Below are 17,074 nucleotides of genomic sequence, written 5' to 3'. Positions count from 1 at the left end.
AACACAGTGTTTATAAAATACTCAAATATCTTGCGAAGCTTGAAAACTGGCAAGTGTGAGTCAAACTTGTGTTGACGATTGGATACAGTCGGCTACATGAAGATGCATATATTTTGCACAATGATACGCGTAGAAAATCTGATACAATCTTCTTTGTTAGACTTATGAGCGTATCATATTAGTTTTGCATAATTTGTTGCGCTGTCCAAGATATTTACGTTTTGAACTCTTTGAGGTACAAAACATTACGGCCTTAGTAATGTAATGAACTTTAAAAGGCCGTCACAATAGACCACTGCTTGATTGACGTGGCACTCAAAGGCCCATAACATCCGAATAAAATAAAATAATATTATCACAGGCGCTAAATAGTTAAAGTAGGTAAAAATTATAATATTTATTTTTATCTCTCTAAACTGAACGGGCAGCGAATTGCTTAGTCATGTGGCTTGTGATATAATAAAGGCAATCATAGTGTTTATATCCGAATGACCGATTCACGAGTTTTATTTTTTGTTTATTGTTTGTTGAATACTTTAACAAACTTTACATACGAAGAAAGCAAAAGAATATTTTTCATTGCCTCTGAACTCACTTGCAATAAATCTTGACTTTTATCTTCACCTTTGATAAACATTGTTATTTATTTGTCACCGTTAGATAACTACAATTTAATTAATTCGGCTTGGCTTAATTACTTTATAGATTAACCTTATTATATATTAGAACGTACTTTAAATATCTGTATCACAGTCTAGGATACTTTATAATTACCTATATCTGCTATTTTACCCATTTTCAGGCTGTCTTAAATCACAAGGATCGATAATTACCAAAAAACGTTATTACTTATTTTTATAAACCTTCTGAGTCGATGGTATCAGCAAACCGGAGTTTAAAGACGCACGGTTTCACCATCCGGTGTTAAAGTGTCAAGTATCAAATATTTGTCTAAAATAGATTTAGATACTTATCTTACGACGTGTTAAATAGTCACACCTGTTGTAGCCTAAAAGTAAACTGTTTAAATTATATAAATAATGGATATGCGTGGTGACATTAGATATTTTTAAGTGAAATGCGTCGTATAGATATAAATTAAGTACATAATTCTCAAAGAGTTCTCAGTTGTGGGTACAGTCACCTGCAATAATATGTTACACAACGCAGGCCGCAAAAATATCTGACACGATCGTATTTGTAGAGCCATAAGAGCGTGTCAAATATTTTTGCGACCTCCGAAGAGTAACATATTATTGCAGGTGACTGTACGGCGGTCGTAGATCGTGTTTATAGGCATTTATAGAAAAATGACTGTGTATACCATTTACTTTTTGTCGAAAATCCATCATCTTTTGGTTATTTTTCTAGTCAGAATCACGAGGGCTATAGATTTGAATAGGGAAAAAAGTGTCCCAATGAAATGGTCAGTTTTGTGACGCATTTTTACGTACTTTTTGTATGGACCGTGATAAATAAAACTGACACCCGTAATTTGTATGAAGATGATAAACTTAGAACACTTTTTTTCTTCTGATTTTGAGTCAAAATAACACAAGATATGTGAGTTTTTCAAAATAAAACACTTTTTTCTTAAAAACCCCCTTATGTCGTCTTGACATCGTGGCCGTCTTTGTGATAGGTATTGCAAGGGTGACGCACGGCGCACGACACAATTGACGATAAAAAATCACACATCATAAATGTATCCGTATACATACTGGATAGTCTAAACTGGTTGGTTCGGTCGCATTAACTCTAGTCGCCTATACGTCAAACCTTGCCAAGCAAATTTAAATTTTATTTTGTCAACACAAAGTTCAAATTAGAATGGAAGAGGACACCTTTTTATAGGTCTCTGGGCGGCTAGTGGTTAAGACATCATATCCTCGTCTGAGTGCTAATAATTAATTATTTTAATCTTGCTAGTAGGTAACACACAAGCGTTGCAAAATACCTTAATAATAGTGATGATTGGCGTGTAGCTATACAAAAAACAGTAATGCACAAATTGGGTGCCAATTAGTAGGTATAAATACGTATGAAACGGCACTTTATGTCAAAGTCACAAGGATTAAATTTGAATACTGAAAAATCTTCGCCGTTCAAATTTAACCTATATTACTTTGACATAAAGTGCCCATGTCGAATACTAGTGCAGCGTCGAGCACTAATACTTCTAGTGATAGCGGTACAGCCTGAAATTCGGGAATCAGCTGCAAATGGTGTTAAAGGTATGAAAATCGGCACGATTAATCTTTAGGCCATTTGAATCAATTTGACCCGTAGCACCAATAAAAAAAAAAACAAACGGAAAGGAGTTATGACGACATCTTTTTATTGTATGGAAAAATAAAAATTATTGATCAGAAACCTATCGTGTGTGGTATTAAATGAAAGGGCATTTTGAGCCGGTTCTAAAAATATATCACATTATTATATTTCCGTCACTTGCATTCAATTAAAATAAAAATAATTTTCAAAACATACCAAGTTTGGGTTCCTCCAGATACGAAACCGTTGAATAATTTTTTGCGAAATATACCTCTAGTAATACCCAATATCCTCATATCTAATCCCAAGAAACCAATTTCGAAAATATTTAGTTGAAGTATTTAAAAAAAAAATGTTATTATTACAAGTTGTGATATATCAATCTATCAATGAAACGGCCTCCTAGCCTAGCCTAGTCGATAGTGACCCTGCCTATGAAGCAGGAGGTCCCAGGTTCAAATACTGGTAAGGGCATTTATTTGTGTGTTCACCATCATCATCATGTACAAATAAATTCCCATATACACATATACAAGGCCTGGTAAGGGCATTTATTTGTGTGATAATGATGATGAACACACAAATAAATGCCCTTACCAGGATTAGAACTTGGGACCTCCTGCTTCATAGACAGGGTCACTATCGACTAGGCTAGGAGGCCGTTTCATTGATAGATTGATAGATCACAAATTGTAATAATAAAAAATAAAATAAAATACTAAAACTAAATATTTTCGAAATTAATTTCTTGGGGTTAGATATGAGGATATTGGGTATTACTTGAGGTATATTTCGCAAAAAATAATTCAACGGTTTCGTATCTGGAGGCGCCCAAACTTGGTATGTTTTGAATATTATTTTTATTTTAATTGAATGCAAGTGACGGAAATATAATAATGTGATATATTTTTAGAATCGGCTCAAAATGCCCTTTCATTTAATACCACACACGATAGGTTTCTGAACAATTTTTTTTATTTTTTCCATACATAAAAAGATGACGTCATAACTCCTTTCCGTTTGTTTTCTTTTATTGGTGCTACGGGCCAAATTGATTCAAATGGCCTAAAGATTAATCGTGCCGATTTTCATACCTCTAACACCATTTGCAGCTGATTTTGGTCAACCGCTACTACTATTCTACCTTATACATGTTCTCATAACGATAGTAACGTAGGGCGAAAAACAGGCCATTTTGTTTATCTTCCACGTAAACAATGACATTTGGTAGCATTTAATTTTCATTGATAACACCAGCAAACTCCTATTTCCCCATATTCTGCTGTTTCACAGTCACCTTACTTGCCATGAAATTAAAGCTCAATTTGCAAAGTTTTTATTTTGATATTTCATTACTGTGCGTTTTAATAGTTAGCAGATGTAATAATATGTAATATGCGTAGGGTGTAAACACTAAACAGACAGACATATTCGTTTATTATTACAACGTAAATAAACTCATTTCATTCGCCTGAAATGAATTCGACAGTCATGTCTTACAATTTGAAAACATAACGATGAAAGTTTGTTAAAGAAAATCATCCACTCGTAGTGTGTTATTTTTTTTTTCTAACAAACTTGCACTGATTTTCATGCAAACATCCATAAATGGCTGACAGCGAAACTATTTTAAAGATTTTTAAAACTTGAAAACGACTTGGAAGTAGTATCTCGTAGGTGTTTATCGGATTCGTGTCACTTTTTATACGTTTTTAGATCACCTATATAACCATGTAACTGAAGACAAATCTGACCATATCATTTTCTATTTCCAGTCCTCGTGGAGGCGTGTCACAACGAGCCTGGATGTCTCCAGGACCGGGCAGGGCTTGAAGCCATCACGCAGCTTCACAAGCAACTAGACGACGATGCTAACGGCAACGTCGACCTTAGCGAGAGTGACGATGTAAGTTACTGTCACAAACTGTAGGTAATTAACGAGTCGGGTGTCAGGACCGGGGGCTTGAAGCCATCACGCAGCTCCACAAGCAACTAGAAGACGACGCTAACGGCAATGTCGACCTTAGCGAGAGTGACGATGTAAGTTACTGTAACTAACTATAGATTATGTCAACAAGTCGGGTGTCAGGACCGAGGGCTTGAAGCCATCACGCAGCTTCACAAGCAACTAGACGACGATGCTAACGTCGACCTTAGCGAGAGTGACGATGTAAGTTACTGTAACTAACTATAGATTATGTTAACGAGTCGGGTGTCAGGACCGAGGGCTTGAAGCCATCACGCAGCTTCACAAGCAACTAGACGACGATGCTAACGGCAATGTCGACCTTAGCGAGAGTGACGATGTAAGTTAATGTCACAAACTGTAGGTTATGTTAGAAGTCGGGTGTCTCGACCGAGGGCTTGAAGCCATCACGCAGCTCTACAAGTACAAGCAACTAGACGACGATGCTAACAGCAATGTCGACCTTAGCGAGAGTGACGATGTATGTAAGTCACTGTCACAAACTGTAGGTAATTAACGTGTCACGATTGTAATAATCTTGTTTATTGGCGCAGTTCATGCGAACTCCACCTTTCAACCATAATACAAATCTCAGACACACCCCCTCCTTTTTTTGGTACTTGTTTTAGTAGCTTCTATTTTCTTAATAATAAGCTATGTTGTCTCAAACCTTTTACAGACTCCCTTCTCTTCAGATTAGACGTACTTGTTCTAGTAGCTTCTATATACTTTCTTAATAATGATAATGACCTGTTTTATCTTATTCCAGTTCCTCCGCGAGGAGTTGCAGTATGACAGCGGGTACGAGAAGCGACAGCGAGCCTTCCACCACAACGATGACATGCACATATCCGTCAAGGAGCTGTGGGAGGCCTGGCTTAGATCAGAAGTAAGTTACTCAACGTTATTACTTTGTTCAAATAGCAGCACAAGTAGGGTTGCCAACCGTACTATATTATATAGTATTGTACTATATTTTGGCTCTCTGTACTTTTGGAAAATATATAGTACGCTAAAGTACTATATTTCCGATAAAACGTATATTACACTCATGTTTAGTATTTTATCTAAAAGTACTTTTTTTGAAATGTACTATATTTTTGATGCCTTATTCTGGAAAATACTATATTCCACCAAAAAAAAGTTGGCAACCCTAGGCACAAGTAACCAAGCGCGCGCTATGTTTAACCCATTAGCGCCCGTTGTACTCGTACAGTCACGCTCACGCCATTTAGGGTTCTAGTGTAATTGGACGGACATTTCATAGCATAAGTATGGAACAACCAATTTAGCTAGGACCCTAAACGGCGTATCAATGGCGGAGCGTGATGGTACAAGCTTAGGTGCACCTGAAATAGTGCGCTAAAGAATCTCCATTGCATCTCTTAATATTTTTTTATGAGAGTTTGACACCATGAGACGGCTTTCCGATTATGCTGACGCTGAATGCTGTCACATGTCATGGGAAGATAGCTGCATTCCACATGGCATGTTGATGTTGCACTGGTCTTGTCGCTGTTCGTAGCGTACGGCGTAAAACATGGACATCGATGAACGTGTTATGGTGTCAACGGAGAACTATATAGCTCCTGAAAACGACTTTTGAAAGGTTTTTATTGTCCTAATTTCCTTGTACTACGAACTACGAACGAGCTCGGTGCCGTCGATTGGACAGAAACGGCGCTAGACAGAGAAGCATGGCGTTCCTTAGTGTCAGCCAAAACACGCAAATCTAAAGCAAATCAAAAACTCTTTTGCCAACCACGGCAAAAGAGTTTTTGATTTGCTTTAATCCCCTGTAACTGTAGCAAACCGGTTATTCAGATTTCCTAGTTACTTCAATGAACCTTTCTCAAATTTATATTTTGTACAATCTTTCATTTCAGGTGCACAATTGGACTGCGGAGCAGACGGTGGAATGGCTAACCCAGTCTGTAGACCTCCCTCAGTACAGGAGTCTTTTTCTGCAACACAAAGTTACAGGCGCTACGCTGCCCAGGTAACGATAGTCTTGTAGAGATAGCAAACATTACTGTCTTGTACAGTCGCCATAGCGCCTTGACAATAGAGACGTGTTCAGATGTTTGTGAACACGTTGGCCGCCCCGATATATCTGATGGTGACTGTACCTATACGTAGCGTCCATCTGTACGGTGGAATGGCTAACCCAGTCTGTAGACCTCCCTCAGTACAGGAGTCTGTTTCTGCAACACAAAGTCACAGGCGCTACGCTGCCCAGGTAACGTTAGTCTTGTAGAGATAGCAAACATTACTGTCTTGTACAGTCGCCATAGCGCCTTGACAATAGAGACGTGTTCAGATGTTTGTGAACACGTTGGCCGCCCCGATATATCTGATGGTGACTGTACCTATACGTAGCGTCCATCTGTACGGTGGAATGGCTAACCCAGTCTGTAGACCTCCCTCAGTACAGGAGTCTGTTTCTGCAACACAAAGTCACAGGCGCTACGCTGCCCAGGTAACGTTAGTCTTGTAGAGATAGCAAACATTACTGTCTTGTAGAGTCGCCATTTGATATATCAGAGTGGCCGAGGTGCGCAAGAATATCTGAACATGCCACAGACAAAACATCCTCCAGACACAAAAGAGATAGGTACAGAAATCAATCTACATACAAAGCGCGCTCAAGCAACGCACACATAGACACTGCTCACGGACACGATATCTCGGACCAGTTGGGACCAGTGCGAGCGCGAGTGCCATCCGCTTGAGACACGCGTCTGTGAACTTTTTTGTGCAATAATGGAGAAACAAAACAAAAAGTTATTATAACTGTACAGTGGACGGTTGTTTAAATTCAACATTAACCGGTGAATTGTCGTTTTTTAAGCTACCAGTGGTTTCAGAGAGAATGCGTATGCGAATTTATTACATCGTACATGAGAATGCGAATTTATTACACTTTAAAATATAATAATCGTGCATTTCGCCAATCTCGAAATCATCGCAAGATATTTTCTGTGGCAAATTTGTAATATAACAATGACATTAAAATTCAAATACCTAATTGAGTTATTAATGTTCATTTATTTATTTTTCTTCTTAGGCTAGGTTATTTATAACATGAATATAAAAGTAAAATACAAAAACACATAAAAAACAACAAAAAATAAGTATAAACACATTATAAAAAACCTAACCTAGGGTGCCGCCAGCAGCGGGGCAGGGCCCAAGCTGCCGGTGGTCAGGGCCGCAGAGAGAGGAATGTTATTATTAATTTATATTTCCATTCTTCCCGTTTCATCCTCAACAATAAATCAAACAACTAGATACGAGATACGATACGATGGATACGAGTGCCACTACCACGATAGTTTTTTTTTGTGCATAAGTCATAGTTCGCAACAATCGCAACCCTAGAGCGACCGCCGAGCGTAGGTATGAAAAGTAAAGTACATACATGTGATTGACTTCTGTACTTATCTGTTTTGTGCTCCAGACTAGACTAGACATAGTCGCGCTACCCCCTCTGCCACGCATACGGTAATATTACTCCATGTTCGAGTCGAAAGTGTCTTTGTGTGACGTCCGTGCATTTGAACGGACCAATCACGGCACGGGACTTCGCTCACCTCGTCCCGCGCACCCCCGCATTTGTGGCATCATCGGTTGCATGAAATAATTGCTCTAAACTCGGTCTAGAGGATTCCTACTCTATGGAACACGCACTCTAGCGCCTTGACAATAGAGGCGTGTTCAGATGTTTGTGAGCACGTAGGCCGCCCCGATATATCTGATGGTGACTGCACCTATACGTAGCGTCCATCTGTACGGTGGAATGGCTAACACAGTCTGTAGACCTCCCTCAGTACAGGAGCCTGTTTCTGCAACACAAAGTCAAAGACCATCAACTTTGGGTTATTTAGTTAAAAAAAGTGGCCCCAGTTTTTCATACAAATTTTGGGTCTCAGTTTTGTAACGGTCCATACAAAATGATTGAGAAAATGCGTTACAAAGCTGTCATTTTTCTGGGACTATTTTTTTTTCTTTTTAAATCGATAGTCCCCGTGATTCTGAGTAGAAATAACCCAAAAGTTGATGGATTTTGTATGGACATATAACAATTATGAATCTAATACGATCATTCATATTCTTCTACTTTCATAAGTAATATTTACTGATTATTAAAAAGCGTTTTTCAATTAAAAGACATGTCAAGATCGCTTACCTTCTTTCAAGATCTTTCTAATGCTAAAAGAACGAACAATAGTGGCCCTCCCTACACAGAATTTCGTGTAATATTCCCTATTAATAAAACAACCGCGCTCTTAATATATATATAATATAAATATAATATAAATAAATATATATAATATAATATAAATTATAGGACATTTTTACACAAATTGACTAAGCACCACGGTAAGCTCAAGAAGGCTTGTGTTGTGGGTACTCAGACAACGATATATTTAATATATAAATACTTAAATACATAGAAAACACCCATGACTCAGGAACAAATATCTGTATCATCATACAAATAAATGCCCTTACCAGGATTCGAACCCGGGACCATCGGCTTCATAGGCAGGGTCACTACCCACTAGGCCAGACCGGTCGTCATAGCTCTTAAAAGTATACATATTCGCATCAATATTTCCCTCCGCAGGTTGGCAGTGAACAACATGCAGTATTTGAGCAACGTCCTTGGCATCAAGGACCCTATACACAAGCAGAAGCTGGCCCTCAAAGCCATGGACGTGGTCCTATTCGGGCCCCCTAAAGGTAAGATCCATTCTTATTTGTACATTATTTTTCTTAATGAGAAGATTCTTACAGAGAGTTACCCACTGGCATTGGACAAAGAAATTGGACAGGTGGAATACCTAGGGTTGAAAATTCTCGAAAAAGTCAACAGTTTTTTTTTCAGGACGTGTTGAAATACTTGTTTTTTCCGTATTTTTTCAGTTTTATTGGGAAAGAAACGAAACTTTTTAAAACTATATAAACGACAGCATCAAAGTCAATAGACATTTTCACAAACGATCGGCAGCCAGCATTTAGATAACAAAACACACGACTAAGCAGGTGTAATTACCTCTATGGATTAAATATAAATGGAAATAAGTTCTTTGCAGAGTGCGTATTTTTTCGTTTATTTCGGATTTCTTTTGTTTTTTTCGGAAAAATATATAATAATCTAAGTGACATTGTTTTTTTCCGAATAAAACTTAAAAAAACATGGCTTTAAGAAAAAAACGGGAATATTTCCGGGTTTTTTCAACCCTAGGAATACCACTCTAAGACAAAACTGTAACTTAATAACAAGCAGTTTTCACACGCACACATACTTGCATATCGGATGGGATCCATTATTTCCGTGATACTAACAAATCGGCGTATTATGAAAACACAGTTTTGTCAGGGCCTGTTTAAATTGGGTAAAAATGTGTTTAGTGCGTGATTTTTAGGGTTCCGTACCCAAAGGGTAAAACGGGACCCTATTACTAAGACTCTGCTGTCCGTCCGTCCGTTTGTCAACCGTGATAGCTAGACAGTTGAAATTTTCACAGATTTTATTTCTGTTGCCGCTAGAACAACAGATACTAAAAACAGAAAAAAATAAAGATTTAAGTGGGGCTCCCATAGAACGTGATTTTTGACCGAAGTTAAGCAACGTCGGGCGGGGTCGGTACTTGGATGGGTGACCGTTTTATTTTTGCCTTTTTTTGCATTATGGTACGGAACCCTTCGTGCGCGAGTCCGACTCGCACTTGCCCGGTTTTTACTAAACGCATCAAATAGCAAATGTATGATCTTGTACTAAACACTAATCAATGTGTAAACTAGCTCCTAACGACCCTAACCTTTTCCTATCTTTCAATTCTGTGACTACAGTCATAATTAGAGATTAGAACTATTCCTGGCAAAGACGATTACTTGACCCCACACCAAATCGAAAAAAGTTTTTTTTTATTTCGCTTAATAAAATGCATTCGGAGCGGGATATTTAAAAAAAAAAATTCGCTGTTTGGAATTAACGTTCATTACATTCGCCGCAATCTGTCCATCCGTTTGGTGGCGCAAAATAAATATACAAACAAACATAAACTCGAAAAACATTACTTGGGTACCTACTTCTTTTTTCGTCAGTCAGTTAAAAAAAAAAATAGATGGTTAAGCAAATCTTGTCAGTAAAAAAAGGCGCGAAATTCAAATTTTCTATGCGACGATATCCCTTTGCGCCTACATTTTTCAAATTTGCGGCCTTTTTCTACTGACAAGATCTGCTTGACCAACTATATATGGTTCCTCCATGCCCGGCCGTTCCACCTGCCGGCAGAAAATGGAACTTCCATGTATGCTATGATGAGTTATGAGTATAGTTTGCGCAAGAGAGCGCAGTTATGTGGCGTCGCGTTGTTAAAGTTAGTACATAGATGGCGCGCTATGTTGCCAAGTTTAAGGCTATATTGAGAGTCGCGTGACGTCGTAATATTATTATAGTAAAGGCCGAGCCACACCGGCTCGCGTGTGCGTGCGCTAAAATTTTGGAGCCGCACACGCACACGTCACGTAAGCGGTGTGCCGTCTCTCATACGGATCTGTATACTACAACGCCGCACACGCACGTGCACGTCACGCACACGCAGCCGGTGTGCACAGGCCCTAAGTGATGTATATGTGGTACATCATTTGGTATCAGTTTTAGCAGATTTACTACCATTCAGTCGCAAAAATATATAAGACCTTGTTTTGCTGTGTATTTTTATAATTTTTGTGTATATAGTAGGGTAGGTACCGATACCAATAGAAAATTATGTAGTCTCTAGTATACCGGGTGTGGCCTGTAACATGAGCAAATAATTAAAACATAGATTGTACTCCTCAAACGGTGACACATTTGTTTTACAACTTTTAAAAATTATGAAGTATTTTGACTCTCTATTTTTCATACAAAATAAATATTATTTTCAATGGACGCCATCGCCACGCCATATCATTGTGATTGACGCTGTGTCAAGCCTTAAATATAACAAAATTCGCAGTACATTGCGTCTTAGAATAAACTTTAAAGTGTATTAAAAGTCAACCACAAGTTATTTTTAAAAGTCGCTGAACAAATGTCGGTCAGTATGAGGAGTTCAGCCTACAGTTTAATTTTTTGCTCATATTACAGGCCACACCCGGTATTATGTAGTTTTACAGGTCGGTCCTTAGAGATAGGAGAGTAATTAGGACAGCAGCCAATACAATTTTTAAAAAATATTTTTAAATTATTAGTAAAGATTGTGAATTATGCTATCATGCCGCTTTATTTAAGTGAAGTATACCAAAAAAGCTTATTTTTTATCATAAAAATATTGAGGATATTCCTTCCTTATACTCGTAGTACCTATAGCAGTACAGTCAAGTGTAAAAATATGGGTGCATACATTTCGCTGACATAAGAGATATGGGACATATTTTTGAGTGTGATGAGTGCACCCATATTTTTATACTTGACTGTATGACCGTGAGTCGTACTGTACTTTGTTTTGTTACATATCTAACATATCCTAACTCTAGCCCGATTGCCCAAATCTAATACCTTTAAACTAGCAATTCTTGTCAGATTCAGATGTTTTATTGATAAAAGGCAACCATTTTACAAGTCAATACATAAATGTTCAATATCTAACCATTATTTTGTTTATTTATACATATATATTGGGGATCTAGGAAACGGCTCTAACGATTTCAATGAAATTTGCTATATGGGGCTTTTCGAGGGCGATAAATCGATCAAGCTAGGTCTTATCTCTGGGAAAACGCGCATTTTTGAAATACAAAACTAAATTAATAACTAGCTTTAATCTAAAGTAGGCCCTGGAGGCATTGTACCAAGGATGATGGCGGCATTTCCTCGTTGTATCGCAATGCTGATACGTTGTGCGAGGAAGCCGCCAGCTCTTCGGTTCGGTTTTTATGTTTCCGAGCAAAGCTCGGTCTTCCAGATATTATTGTTTAAAACCAGTACATCAACCTCACATCACAAAGCGATTTTTTTTTATCTTAACGACCCTCATTTATAATAAACCGGCGATGCAAGTTAATGGCTGACCATTATTATAATAACACATCACGATGTTCACGATGAGCGCTGTAGGTATGAGTGTGTATACTGTAATGTCACACGTGCTGAAAAATGTGTTATTGAAGAAAAATCATTTCATATAAATGTTTGAACAAAAATTTTTTTTTGTACTTTTCTTTCCACAGGCAACTAAATCGAGTTAATTTTATTTAACACAATTAGTTTATGTTGTTTTATAACAGAGTTCCCATGCCTAGGAATCCATAATTATTGATGCTGAATAAAAATGACCTTTTTTCCGCAGCCTGTATTTAAAGAAAAATGTAAACACCAATCTTCATTAATTCAAAATTGAAGGAAGGTCTTATAAGACTATTTTTGCGTAGCAGCACGGGATCTGGTAGCTGCCTTCACTGACCCAAAAAGAAAATCCGCCCTGTATACGTGATCGATAGTTTCTTTTTTGCACACTTCAATTATCTTTAAGCATAGGTAAGCGTCATTGTAGATCTGTGGGTAAAAATGACAGCAATTATTTTTGTCAACAGTACAGCTCAAAGTCATAGCAAATTACTAAACTACACTCAACATTCATGAAAATAGGTTACCTTTTATAGACATTTATATAGGTAAAGTCCCATTTTCATTGCTTCTGCATGTATAAACGAATTCCCCGGAACGTTGTTAGCTTGAACTCGAACATACCAAAAATGTATCTATTATGTCATGGCACCGCCAAAGTACTATAAAAACTACAAGTTTTTGTGGTACTTACCAAAGTCTGACGAGTTTTTTTTTTCATATTTGTACCATAGAGAAACATAGTAAGAATAGAGTGCTCACTCAATACATCAGATTTGGTATTACGACTATTATTTTCGCAGTCGACATTTAGCATCGAGTAGCGGAATTAACAGTACCGCTACTTTGATACTAGAATTCTCGAGTGTCGCGAAAAGTGTATTGAACAACAATTTACAACTAATATTAAAAGCAAAAGGCCTTGAAAATAGAGTTCTGGTTATAATATTAGCTGAAAATTGTTGAGCATTAGACTTTTCGGTTGTTGCAACATCTATTGTCAAGTAGCAGTAGGTACTGATAGTTCCGCTACTCGATTTATTTATTTAATCGTATGGCATGGTATGATAAAACAGAAAAACGACAGTTATAAATACAGATTAAGTCCAATCAGCCACTTGGTGGCCTCGTCGCTAAGGACGATCAGGTCTTCAGGAGGTCCGTTGGCATAGCGCGTTATGGGGCAATCCTCTATAATATGCTGGATTGTCTGTACAGTCGCGCCACAAATGCAAGCCGGGGATTCCACCCATCCACAGCGGTGTTTGTAGTAAGCACAACGACCATGGCCAGTGCGAAGTCTGTTGAGGTTGCACCAGTGCCGTCTTGGGAGGTCAGATCCTTTGATTATGGCACCTGGGGTGATTCCGGAGCCCACCTTTCCCGCCATCAATGAGTTCCACGACTGTGACCACTCACGCTTCAGGTTGAAGCAGCTACCGACAAGGCCCTTGAAGATACTGTAAGGGGCATTCCTAGATTTCAAGCGACAGTTGGCTGGGTTCAGAAACTCCGCATAAATTGGTAGGGCTGGGTTCTTTTGGATCTTTGCCGCTTCTCGCATCAGGACCTCTTTCCTTCTCAAGTCTGGCGGAGCGATCCGAGAAAGCACTGGCAGCCAGTGGGAAGGGGTTGAGAGTAGCGTACCGGAGATGAGTCGCATGGCCCTATTCAGCTCAACGTCTACTATGGCGGCGTGGGCACTCCCCAACCATGCCGGTGCGCAATATTCAGCCGTGGTGTACACCAATGACAGAGCAGAAGTTCTCAGGACATCGGCACTTGCTCCCCAAGAAGTCCCGCTTAATTTCTGAAGAATGTTGTTTCGGGTCTGGAGTTTACGACCTGTGCCGGTAAGGTGTTGTTTATATGTAAGGGATCGGTCAAGAGTGACTCCCAGGTATTTTGGGGAAGAATTATGTTTTAGTGTGGATCCTTCAAATTGCACCTTAAGCTCCTGCGTGGCACGTTGATTGGTCAAATGGAAACAGGATACCTCTGTTTTGCTAGTGCTGGGTGATAGTCGCCATATCCTGAAGTATTTAGCTAGCACCTCCATATCGCCGGATAGTGAAACCTCTAAGTTTTTAAAGTTTTTGTGCTGATTCACGAGGCAAATATCGTCAGCGTATATAAACTTCCTGGCAGTGGTATTAGGGAGGTCGTGGATGTACAGGTTGAACAAAATGGGTGCCAGTACTGATCCCTGGGGGAGGCCGTTGCTTAACACTCTGGTGTCGCTAACTGCCGAACCTAAGTGCACGTTGAACCGCCTCTGAGAGAGCATGTTGGAAATTAGCTTGAAGATGGTCAGATTAGGGACGGCTAACAGTAGCTTGCAGAGTAACCCCTCCCTCCAGACGGTGTCGTAAGCAGCGGTGAGGTCGACAAATACAGCCCCGGACTTTAGCCCTTTCTGGAAACCGTTTTCCAAGTGAGTTGTTAGGGCTAGTACCTGATCCGTACAGCTCCGTCCAGCTCTAAAGCCCGCTTGTTCAACCGGTACCAACCGATCTATAAGAGGAGCTATTCTGCGGTATATCAGTCTTTCTAGCAGTTTATAGCAGTTGCTGAGTAAAGCAATCGGGCGGTAGCTGGAAGGGTCGTCGTCTCTTTTGGCTGGTTTTAGCAGTGCTATCACCCTTGACTCTTTAAAGGCTCTGGGGAGTTTGTTGGAGTGGAGAACATCGGAAAAGAAAAGAGACAGCCACTTTATCGCCATGGGGCCCAGTCCAAGCAGAAACTCGTTATAAATGCCATCCACTCCAGCAGCTTTCCCCATCTGTAGCCCTTTAATTGCTCTTTGGACTTCTTCGGCTGTAAAAGGTTCTGCTAATTTTGGATCTTCCACGAGGGTCGACTTAAGTTCCTTCATTCTTTTCTTGACTTTCTTGGTCTCCAGTTTCACGCCTTTCGCTCTAGAAATGGACACCATCCTGTTTGCGATTTCGTTCGGATGAATAGCAGAGGTCTGTCGTGGTGCTGTTATTTTCCCCGTAAGTTTGTTACGAACATTCCACGCCTTTCGACTTGACCGCTTGAAATCCATACAGTTAACCGTGTTTTTCCACTTGCTAGTACGGTTGGCAACCAGAGTCTGCAGGAGTTCATTGCCAATTGCGCAGTCGCCTGTTTCCCGGTAGGTTTTATACAGTTTTTCACTGTCGCTGTTCCAGCCTGGTATGTACTCCTTCCTGAAACCTCTGCACACGTGGCGTTTAGCTGATGATAGTATGAGGCCTATAAAACGGTTGTAGTTTCCTGCCACGGGTGGGATGAAACGGACACCAGCCTCGATTTGCCTCGCAAACGCGTTCCAATCCGCGCGCCTGAAATTCCAGCGAGGAAGGGGCATAGAGTTGACGAGAGGGATTTTCATGCCTACATCCACTATTACTGGCCTGTGCTGACTATTGGGGAAGTCTTTGAGTACGACCCGGTTCGTTGGGAGGGCTCTGCCAGCGGCATCCTTAGTAACAAAAACAAGGTCCGGATTATAATCTTTTTTCCAGCGGGCCGAGTGGAAAGTGCCTCTCTCTTTAGCGTCAAAAACGAGGAATAAGTTGGAAGTTTCGGCCCACTGTGCCAAAGTGAGCCCATTTGCATCATCACTAGAGTAGCGCCATGACGTGTGGTGACTGTTAAAATCGCCGATGTAGACGCACGGATGAGGGAAAGGAGGAGGCCCATTATTTGCCCAGGATGCCAATGGTGGTTTGTATATGTTGGCTATCTTGATGTCTTCAATTTGTACGACTATAATGTAGTTTTCAGCAGACTCATCAAAATAGACCACTCTTGCGTGATTCAGGCCGGTGCGGATGTAAGTGGCGATACCGTAGCTGCGGTGGTTCAGCGCCTTGAGTAGTTGATAGCCGGGTATTTGGCCTCTGTTCTCCATATCCTGATCGTCCTTTGCATGCGTTTCCTGTATGGTCAGGACGTCAATTTTGTAATCGGCCAGAAGTCTGGACATGTAGTCGCACTTTGGTCTGCTGATCCCTTCGACATTTATTTGGCAAATTCGGACGGAGGGTCCTAAATCTCTAGGGTATCTAAGGTAATCTTCCTGCGGACGCGAGTAATCGTTGCCCCCCACTACTCGATGCTAGATGTCGACTATGAAAGTAATAGTCTTTTTGGTACTAAAACTGATGTATGGAGTGGAGTGATCACTCTATGTATATTTTTCTCTATGCTACTACTAAAACATCGATGACACAGCAATAATGGTAAATCGTCGCACCTTATATGGACTCTCCCACGCTTATCTCAATATAAACATCTAAAATAAATGAGCATTTCTACAATTATTGGCCATTGTTGTGTTTGTTTTCTGTAAGTTTATGTTATTTTATGATTGACTGCAAAGAGTTATTGATTATACAGTCAAGTGTAAAAATATGGGTGCACACATCATATCAAAAATATGTCCCATAGCTCTTATGTCAGCGAAGTAAGAACTATGGGACATAGGTATTTATGAGTAAGTTATATGCCCCATATTGACTGTACCTACTAGAGATGCACCGGATATCCGGTTACTATCCGGTATCCGGCCTACCCGGCCATTTTTTTACTATACGGCCGGATACCGGATAGTGACCTATCAGGCCGGACACCGTATAGTGACCTACTATCAGGCCGGATACCGGCCGGATAGTAACATTGCTTGATTTCGGAGTAAACATATTGGATTTAAGAAACAGACACGG

General features: G+C 39.8%; 1 protein-coding gene across 2 annotated transcripts in view; it reads left to right on the top strand.

The window, feature by feature from the left end:
- Window positions 1–17,074, top strand: part of LOC134670906 (stromal interaction molecule homolog) — a 71,287-nt gene that overhangs the window by 19,327 nt on the left and 34,886 nt on the right. For both annotated transcript variants that reach the window (XM_063528727.1, XM_063528726.1), the window contains exons 2-5: window positions 4,050–4,180; window positions 5,010–5,129; window positions 6,127–6,239; window positions 8,871–8,986. In XM_063528727.1, the coding sequence (XP_063384797.1) occupies window positions 4,050–4,180; window positions 5,010–5,129; window positions 6,127–6,239; window positions 8,871–8,986 (480 nt within the window). The remainder of the gene's footprint in view (window positions 1–4,049; window positions 4,181–5,009; window positions 5,130–6,126; window positions 6,240–8,870; window positions 8,987–17,074) is intronic.

This window comes from Cydia fagiglandana, chromosome 14 (assembly GCF_963556715.1).
Source record: "Cydia fagiglandana chromosome 14, ilCydFagi1.1, whole genome shotgun sequence".
In the NCBI taxonomy this organism is placed as follows: domain Eukaryota; kingdom Metazoa; phylum Arthropoda; class Insecta; order Lepidoptera; family Tortricidae; genus Cydia; species Cydia fagiglandana.
This window is presented reverse-complemented; position numbering and strand designations above follow the sequence as displayed.